The following is a 10338-nucleotide window of genomic DNA, read 5'->3' on the forward strand; positions in this document are numbered from 1 at the left end:
AGTTGCATCAATTATACCATCGACGGCGTGTTTCGCTGACATCTGGCACACACCAAAGTGTTTAGCCACAGAATAAATCGATGTAAACTTAATTTCAATTGTATCTACAATGGCAATAACTGGTCGTTTAATTTTATACCCACCAGAGTTTCCCCCGCAGCAGTTATCGTGTTGAGTAACCTCTCTCAAGTTGAATAAGCGGTTGTCTGTCTTGTTTGAATTAATATGGTCAATAACGAGATTGTCAATGATTATACCGTTAAAACACTCGTAATTAAACCTGTGAGATGAACGTGCTTTGCCACCAACACCAACTATGTGATAATTGGAATTACAAAGAGTACCTAATTTTATTTTTCGTTTACAGTGTCTGATAGTTCCTATTGAGATGCCTCGTAGTTAATGAATATGGGGTCTTTTACGAATTCGTTCTCCATAATATACAAATTGTATTTAATTGCGCCTAAACTTATTTAAATAATGTCGCATAATGTAATCTTGTTCAGACATATAAAAGTTGTACCTACGCGCATAATATCTAGACAATTTTCGATATTTCTTACCGCCACATGCGCTGCATAACTGTGAGTTATGGTTGATAATTTTAATCGGAGCTCCTCTTGTTTTGTAATGTGCTGAATCATGTAAAATCTCTCCCAATAACGTTGCCACAATTATTGGAAGCTAAAAGTTTTTCTTGATTGGTTACTTTTGAAAAATACCATGGTGATTATGTGCAGTGATCATGGTCAACCACTGCCACTTTTTGGAAAGTCCCCCCTTGAATGGTTAAAGAGTTTTTTAGATTATTGCAAGGAAATTGATGAAGACCACAGATCACTCAATGAAAAACTAAAAACGCTTAAGCGGTTAATCAGATTACAACCGAATAAAGATCAATGTGAGACAGTACGTACAGTAATAAAAGAAACCTCGTTGGATAAGTTTTGGAATACATGGAAACCAAGCGACATAATAATAGCAAGTAGAAAGATAGTTTGTGATGAACTTCAACAGCGGTTATTTACCACGCATAAAGAAACATTTCCAAATCTACCTGTTCCATTATGTTATAGATCAGTTGATACACGATGACAAAACATTGACGTTGATATACCAGGATCATCAACGCAGTGAAATCTCTTAGTAAATGATGCTGTTGAAATTGATATTAACATGGTTGAGGGCGCACTAAACATGGATAAATCTCTGTGGAAGTTACGATATGCAATGATGATCCATTCATCTCAGGGATTAACTATTACTGATATGCAAGTTTGGATTGTTGATGATCGTATTGAGTGGTCAACTTAGTTTATCTTGCAGTGTTGTGGGTTAGAAAGATAATCAGCTATGGAGAATTGTCATTGGTGCGGATTTTATAGAAACTAGCAGCAATGCTGCCAGCAACATCATAATAAAAAAAAAAATAGCTAGTTATAAATGTGATAAAAAAATAATCGCGACTTTGATCTTGACGCCGAATTTATTATGGCATTGCAGCAACAGCAACATAATCATTGTGCCGACTAACATGGTAATGCTGTGGCAGTACTTGAGTAAGCATCCAAAACAGTTCACCATGGATAGAAAAGATAATAGCCACAGCCATACACATGATAATACCAGGTTAACCTGTCTTGAATGTTTTCGGCGTAACAGTGCTGGTTTATAAAAGTGATCGCGGTGGTAACTGTGTGTCTTCAGGAATTCTTGTAATTGTTCACATGTAAATCCACATTGAGGAGCAGTGGAATCTAATCTGTAGATTGTGGATCTACCAGTATATGTAACCACGCTGGAAATTTTATGTGTGGTAATACTCCAGATAGGATCAGTCACTCTTTTTTTATCACCTTCAAGTTCACTGGGTTCATTTAGTAACAGTAACATTACCCAGCACTGGATGTAAGAAAACATGCCAGTAGCTTCTCGAGGGTCGGTGGTTCTTTCCCGGGATTACCCGGGTTCTTCCTCCACCATTAATACTGGCTGCCATGTATAGCCTATTGTGTGCTGAAAAATGGCGTTAAACACTACAACAACAACAACAACAATCCAGCACTGGTTGTTTTGAAAAATCATGTCGTTGTACGGGTATATGCGCACTTGTAATTGCGTTAATAGGTTTCATGTTAATTGTTCAAGTTACTTCATTGTTTAATGCAGCTATCACACTTAGTAATCTTGCAACCCAATCGCGAGATCTTTTGTCTTGAACTATCTCCTTGCATATTGATATCCAAATAACCACTCAACAAGTGTTTGATTAAATGGTTCAACAATTGCCTGGTCATGATGTATTGCAGTGTGTCCTCATCATATTTTAATGCATTGTTGCTTCATCAGCGTTGATACTGCACCTTGAAATTCTCTGCCAGGATGAACTTATAGCAGCTGTTTTAGTTATTAGCGGTTCTGCTTCCTTGTGTCGACTTGCAATGTCAACAACAGTTAATGCATATTTGTATGTTTTATGATGTCTTTATATTTTAATAGTATCGTGTGGCAAAAACAAAATATCCACCCGATGAACTTCATTTGGCATGCTAACATCAAAATGTGCATGCTTGATTCATTTAGGCGGTGTTAGATAAATTTGCCATATTGGCGGTCATGCCAACCATGCCTCAGCAACAACACGTTTAACAGTATCCTCTTGGGCTATAATAAATTGACTCCATTATTGATTAATTACCAGCCCCTAATACCAATTTACCTTTCATTGTGGATCTTATTAACCAATTAGCTAATGATTCTTTGAAGGATTTATTTTTTATAAAATTTAGCGCGTGAATTAATTTTACATCCACAATATGTCGCTGCTGAAAATATTTGCTTTTATAAGACACGTCATGAGCATGACAAGCTTGATCAGTAGCATTTATTGGATATTCACCAGGTTTTGGTTGGTCTTGTTTATCAAGTCGGATATCAAGTCTGGTACCAGGGCCACAATAATTATATCCTGGAAGATGTTTTTCTCCTGGGTATTTCCCCCATGGAGCCCCAGGTAGCTTTGTTAACTGTGCAGCAGTATCACCTCCTTTTTTTTTTAACACTGTTTAGACCGGGAATAAATTAAAACTTTTTTGTACCACATCATTCACATTTGCCCGTGAGTGTTTGTCTGTTATTTTTTGTTGTCATAGTTGTTACTGCTTCTTTGCAAGTGAATGCTCTGCACTTTACACAATATAAATTCATATTATAAGTATATGGATGTAATTGATTTTTCAGTGACACGAGCATGGAAACCGGTTAAATATCATCCAGTGTTACCAAATCATATTCAAATGATTATTATAGGACCGTCCAAATCTGGTAAAACACAATTGCTACTTAATTTAATAATGAGGTGGATCAAATGGGATAAGTTGTATTAGATAGCTCCATCATTTGATGATCAGTGATGTTATGAATTACTTAATGATTTTAATATGCATGCAGCAACTATGCACGAAAACGTCATTGAATTTATCACTGACATCAATGATGCCCCCGCCGTAGATGACCTTGATGGAGCTATTAACAATTTAGTTGTATACGACAACGTAATGCTAGACAAACAGTCAAATCCAGCTAGAATATTTTCCCAAGGAAGGCATATAAACACTGATGTGATTTATGTTACTCAGCGGTACACACAAATACCTTAAGTGATCAGGGATAACTAATATTATTGCTGTGTTTGACGGAGTTCATACGCATACAGTAAGAAATATTTATCAGACTTGGTGTAGCGTTGATATGGATTATAATCGTTTTAAAATTTATTTAGTAAAGCAGAGTCAACCCTGCATGGTTTCATAACAATAAACTTGTATGATCCACGGGCACGATATCAAATCGGTCTTGATATATAATTAAAAAAATGATAGCAGCAGGGAGGGTGCGACTACGGGTATGTGTCACGTAAGGTAAACCCATGGTTGTGTCATCAGTGACAAAAATTAGCTGCCCCAGAACAACTTTTGAAAATTCAGAGATTTTTTTGCAGTTTTTTAAGAGTTAATTTACCAAATGGGACCTTGTAAAAAATGGTCTGTTCACCCTCTCTGCTGCTAAGCATTTCTGTATTTCAAGTCAAATATTCTTATTTACTAAAACAAATTTATATCAGTTTAAACAATTCAGGAATTTTTTTCTTCATGAATCAATCACTTACAGTATCTGTACAGAGATTACTTTCTACATTGTTTTACAAGATCCATGAAGTCTAACGCATTTTGCTAGCCACTCCAACATGATGCCACATGTAAGTTTGAAGTTATTATGAAAAACAATACAATATTTGAAAATTATGACTTGAGTTCATCTTGATGCAACAAAAGGTTTATAAATCAAACTTAAATAGATGATCTAGAAATTAGATTTTTCAGCAACTTGAGTCAAATTTGCTTTAAAAAGTGTTACTTTTTGTCATGGGAGTTAGTTAGCTATTTATGGATTTTATTTGTTACATTATATACAATATATCAGTTTGCTTCTTTATATTGCAATAATTAGCTCAGAAACAGCATCTTCCTTATTGTAATGACTACATGATTGTAGTTTATGAGTTGAAACATTGCCATATTTATTTTGTAAAATATTATCATGGTCAGAGTTTGTAATGGATTGAGAGATTAGATTTTTTTAGTGTCATTTCTGTACAAGAAAATTTAGAGTTGAGGTCTTTATTTCAGTAAAGTACTGACATTTTTAAATTCATTACAACCATTTTACTATTTCTCATTAAACTATATGCTAATTGTACATTGCAGGCCTTATGATGGACATACCTCAGTGATACATTCTGAAACCTTATTTAATCTGCATTGCAAGATTCAAGAGTAGCAATCTACAAAGACAAATATCTTATAAACTAAGTAGTCTTTTGCTAGATTCCTTCCTACCTTTTCACTTTTACTACTGTCTTCTTCCAACATGCGAGTTACATTCACCATTCTTAGGACACTTTCCTGTTTCATGAAATCTGTCTGGAGGATGGTACACAGAAAATACTGCCTGTACTCATAAGTTAGGTTTAATTGTAAGCAACAAAGAGCCTGATCTACCATAGTGCAAAGTGTGGGTAGATAGAATCAGGGTCTACTAATTATTCCTGACAAACTGCATAGGCCGAGGACTGCCAAAGCATTATTATGTAATGGCAGATCTGGATCTGTGCAGTTTTTAGTTGAACTAAATGTTTAAGAAGATTTATTTAATATGTCTGACGCTTTTCTTGTCTTATTCGCAATTACATTTATGTCTTCTACAAATTGGCAAGAAGCAATTTTTTAAAGTATCTGAACATGAATTATTATTTGGGATTAGAACTATGAAAGTTGATCAATATCTTGGAAATATGTTGGTAGAATGAATGAAAGTATGATTCTCCACATATCAAAATCACGATGTACAAACTTTTAACCAGTTCTCATAATGCAAGGTTTCTTTCACAGATTGTCATGCTAATTAAGTTGTCTTTTCCTGCAGGAATATATGCTGTACCACAGGACATGTGTGCTGTCCAGTATGCCAGAGCTGTTATTGACTACAGTAGAAAATCTGTACCAGGAAAATGCCTGACAGAGATCCACTTCATTGACAAACTCCCAAATCTTGTGAAGCTGATGCAGGATACATTCAGAACCATGATTGAAAATGGGAAGGTACCAAAGTACAACATACAAAACTATGTTGCTTCTTCATCAAGTCACCAGAAAGGACATATAAAGGGTTATGGAATGAAAGGATATAAAAAACAAGATGTTGCAGTAAACAATAATCAGTATGAAAATACCAAACCTAAATTGTCTCCTGAATATTATGAACCAGTAGTAAGTACACATTTATTACTTTTGATTTTGTTGAGCCCACCTTAGTGGACATTTGACAAAACAATTCTTTGGGCATAAGTTCTTAAATACATCTCTCCATGCCCCACATTGACTTCATTGTTTGTGAAGTTTTTAGACTAAATTCAGTGTTAAACTTTTTACTTTCCATTTATGTCTATTATTTCTTGTGAAATAAAAGGCAGACTTAGCAAGCAGCAGGGGTCTTTTGTTTTTCCAGTGTATGAACATAAAACATACTGTTCTCATTTATAGCACCATATAACTGGTTAGGGTTAGAAGGAATGAATACTGAAAGTTACATTTAAATGCCATGTGCTGCATGCCTGGTTCATGGTCTTGTCCTCATAATTTTACATGTTTGTGTGTGTACATTTTGTTTGGGGGAAAGATGATGCTTGGTTTAAAGTAGTAAAGAGAAAATGATTGATGTGTCATATTGTGTTGCTACAGTCTGTATAACATGATTTCTTTAGAAGTATACTTACATATTTTTGTGATGAAATGTTCTCTTTCAGATCATTTGTTTTATATTTTTCCTATTAGGATTCTATGTCAGGTCAACAACACAAATTAAAGAATGAGGAGGGTGATACAGATGACAATTGTGCAATATGTTTGTATCCAAAAACTGATCCTAAAGCTCTTTCCTGTGGCCACTCATTGTGCTCAGAATGCTTTAATGAAATGTTTAAACACAAGCCTGTTTGTCCAATATGTGGTAAAATTTTGGGCATACTTACTGGGGACCAGCCTAAAGATGGGAGGATGGATGTCAGTACTTCCTCATTATGTTTGGCAGGATATGAGAGACATGGCAGAATTGTGATCACTTATGATTTTCCAGCTGGCAGACAACGGGTTAGTATGAACTGTTTTAGTCAGCAGGAGTTTTCAGTCACATCAGTAGGATGGAGACAACCAATAAAAACCTACATATGGAATGAAGTTATTGCAAGCTTTCTGTAGATAAAGTAGGATGTAGAAGTTTTGATTCTCCATTTTTTATTGTTGTGTATAACTTTCATTTACAAGGTCTTATTTGTTATTGCAGTGCTACCCATTTATTTTGGCATCCTCATGTCAAGCCATTTCTCCAAATTAGATGGTCTTACAAACATTTCCTTAATTAAAACCACTTTTTTCTTTCAATACCACTACATGTATTTAATTTTCCATACATACCAATATTAATGTTGAAAAAATAAAACTAATTTATGCACTAGTGACCCTGTGCACAGCACATTTTCCTGACTGAAGCAAGTGCACACATTCTGAACAATCTAGATATGTGCATCACACCATTTTCTCAAGATAAATGTCATTACAATGGGGGTACAAACAAAAATTACCTTAGTTATCAGTTTTGCCAGAAAAAATTAGAAATCCTGTACATGTACTGAAACTATGTAGAAGTTAAAAGAACTGATAGAAGTCTTGGAACATTATTTTAAAAATTCCACTCTGGTATTATAACAAGTGGCCCAGCCTCCAACATGTCCAAGTAATAACTACAGTATCCAGTGTTTAACCAGCTTGAGAAGGGTACCCTTCTTAATTTATAATTAGTGGTCCATTTCCTATACAGAAAAGCAATTTTACAGTAATCAGTCATATTATTGAAAAGGCAATTGCATCTTGGAACATTATTTTAAAAATTCCACCCTGCTATTACAACCAGTGGCCCAGCCTCCAACATGTCCAAGTACATGTAGTAACTACAGTATCCAATGTTTAACCTGTTTGAGAATGGTGCTTAGTGTATAATTAGTGGTCCATTTAATACATAAAAATGCAATTTTACAGTAATCAGTCATATTATTGAAAAGACAATTGCATCTTGCAGTAAATATTTACTGGAAAATTTCACACTTGTGCATTTTTTAACCCACTCTGGAGTTGTCACTTTTAAAATTAACTTCCAAAACAAGACCTATTCTGTCATCTATTTGCGTATGGCATACAATTTGCTCTGTTGACACTTGTTCTGATTAGATGATTAGGATGACTAATTATGTTTTTACAGCCTTGATTTTCTTTTTTTTTTCTTTTTCATTATCTTTACTTGCATAAATAAATCATTGTTATTTATGTTTTATTGGCTTCCAAATCTCATTATTACTAAGGAACTTTACCGATAATTTTATTGTGATACATTTCTCTGCCAATAAGCACAATTTTTTTTACAAATATGCCTTAGCTGTACTTGTTTATAGGGTTTATTATGAATATTCATGGATAAGTGTTAAATTGATTTGTAGATGAAAATCTCTAACACTTTATTTCTATGAATATTAGCAGAAATTATAATCACTAGATTTGTATTGATTGCAAAGCTTGCTTGTACATATATGACACTACTTTAAATGCAATGTATTTCAGCTAGATCAAGATCATCCATCCCCAGGAAAACGATATAGTCAAATGACAAGAACTGCATACTTGCCTAATTTACCAGAGGGTAGAAATGTGTGCAGAATGCTTCAGCTGGCCTTTGACAGGAAACTGGTATTTACAATCAGCCAGTCACACACAACAGGAATGGAAGGCCTCACTTGGAATGGCATTCATCATAAAACCAATCCTAACCCAGGAGCACAGTAAGCAACAGTTAATAAGTTTAGTGCTATAGTCTCTTTCTTTTCGATGAGGTCAAGTGAGCTTCTTGGGATGGTTCTGCATGTGTCATGGGGCATTCATCCTCAATCACTATTTTTATATCCTTCTAAAAATCAAAGGACTGTTTTTTAACTATACTGGGCAGAGAACACTTGTGCATGAGGGCCTTTTAAGCTTGTCCAATTTGTGCCAATCTGAATATCAGGTATGGCTGCTTTTACAAACAAACAAAAAACATGGACTGATGCTTTACTGTTTAGAAATTATAGATGAAATTATTTTATTTTTTTTCAGTTGCTGAGGGTTAAAACTGTCTCTGATATTCTTCAGTGATAAGATTTTCAAATTAGCCATTGTGGCAGCCATATTGACTATAATATTAGCAGCATTTTCATTTAGGACAACCAGAAGATATCATAGAAGATTTTTCTTAAAGATATGACCATCCATTCAGAAGAATTAGATTTTTTATACCCATAATGGATGTAACATTGGCAGATTCATTCTGTCATTGGATTGTTGCTTTTCATGATTTGTTCACCAAATCAAATGTAATATTTCTTCTGGACTTTGTTTTCAAAATGTATTATTTATGTGCCAGAACATGTGTAATTTACACGTGATCATCAAAAAAAACCAAATTATGGTCACTTGTGGTGTGTACTTCTAACTTTGGTTTCAGATTCCAAATATTATGTGCAGTTTTGTCTTGATGAAAGGAGTTGGATTTCCGCATTTTATGAGGTCATTTGGAAGGATCAGTGGCCATATAATGGTTGGATTTAAACCAAATGCCATTCTACTTAATCATTTACAACAGTTATGACCCTTGATTGTACATTTTTATTAACTTTAGTTTCCCCACATAACTTGATCACAGATTGTTAGATTTTTTACTAGTTTTTAGCATTCAGTTTTATTCTGATGCAACCTTGAATGAGTTTTATTTTCAATATTCCATGTTATTATGTACAAGAGTTATGACCCCTGATTCCTGCCTGCCTTTTACTTTGGTTCTGCTGTAAACTTTTGCATTGGATTGTAGGTTTTCAACCAAATTTGGCAACATTACATTGATGTGATCTTAGATTTGATTAATATGGCTACTTCAAATGAAATTCATTGTAAAGTTACAGTATCATTAATTTGTGCCATGATTGCGCATTTTGTCATCTTTGCTTTTTGCAGAAGGTCATGCAGAATTTCAAGTAAATTTAATGAGCTGTTTAACATTTTTAACTCTTGAATGAGTTTCTATGCCGTAACTTAAAATCAATATTGTCTATTATTGTTATGCTATACATCCTGTTTGTTCCAAGCAGAGATGTATGTGATGCACCCTTCACAAAAAAAACCTAAGAAGGAAAATGCTGCAGGGTACTAACTCTTATTCCAAAAACATTCCTTGACAAGAACTTCACAGTTTGGTTTTCTTTGAAGATACATAGAGACCAACTGATATCATCACCTCAGCCCCTACATGTATATGGTGATTTTCACAATAAACAAGAGGAAGGGGAACAGTTTGTGTATGATGACTTGATATTGTTAGCATTTTGTTCATCCTTCAAGTTTCAAGATGACTGTGACATCCGTAATTGGTTGGTTTCAGTGAAGATGTGAGTGGCTGATCAGGCCATTTTGTGTTCTGAAAGTGTCTGGTGCACTGGACAGGAGATGCTGCACGGGGTTGCTTGATCAATATGAGATTTGATACAGTTGTGAGGGTTAAACTGCTCATGCTACTGCACTACCTGTGCATTCTCCTTTGATCATAGTTTTTAACTCCATTATGGATGAGACTGTGAGAAATCTCCCCAAGATGCTTTTTCATTGTTGAAGTGTTCATATGGATTGCCAACTAATACCTATT

The 10338-nt window shown here is 34.6% G+C and overlaps 1 protein-coding gene across 2 annotated transcripts in view; it reads left to right on the plus strand.

Moving 5' to 3' along the window:
* LOC149795853 (uncharacterized) overlaps positions 1-10338 on the plus strand; it is a 65842-nt gene that overhangs the window by 44211 nt on the left and 11293 nt on the right. For both annotated transcript variants that reach the window (XM_089965774.1, XM_089965775.1), the window contains 3 exons: positions 5485-5828; positions 6393-6707; positions 8229-8446. In XM_089965774.1, the coding sequence (XP_089821900.1) occupies positions 5485-5828; positions 6393-6707; positions 8229-8446 (877 nt within the window). The remainder of the gene's footprint in view (positions 1-5484; positions 5829-6392; positions 6708-8228; positions 8447-10338) is intronic.

This window comes from Sinohyriopsis cumingii, chromosome 7 (assembly GCF_028554795.1).
Source record: "Sinohyriopsis cumingii isolate HCF-2022 chromosome 7, ASM2855479v2, whole genome shotgun sequence".
Taxonomy (NCBI): Eukaryota; Metazoa; Mollusca; class Bivalvia; order Unionida; family Unionidae; genus Sinohyriopsis; species Sinohyriopsis cumingii.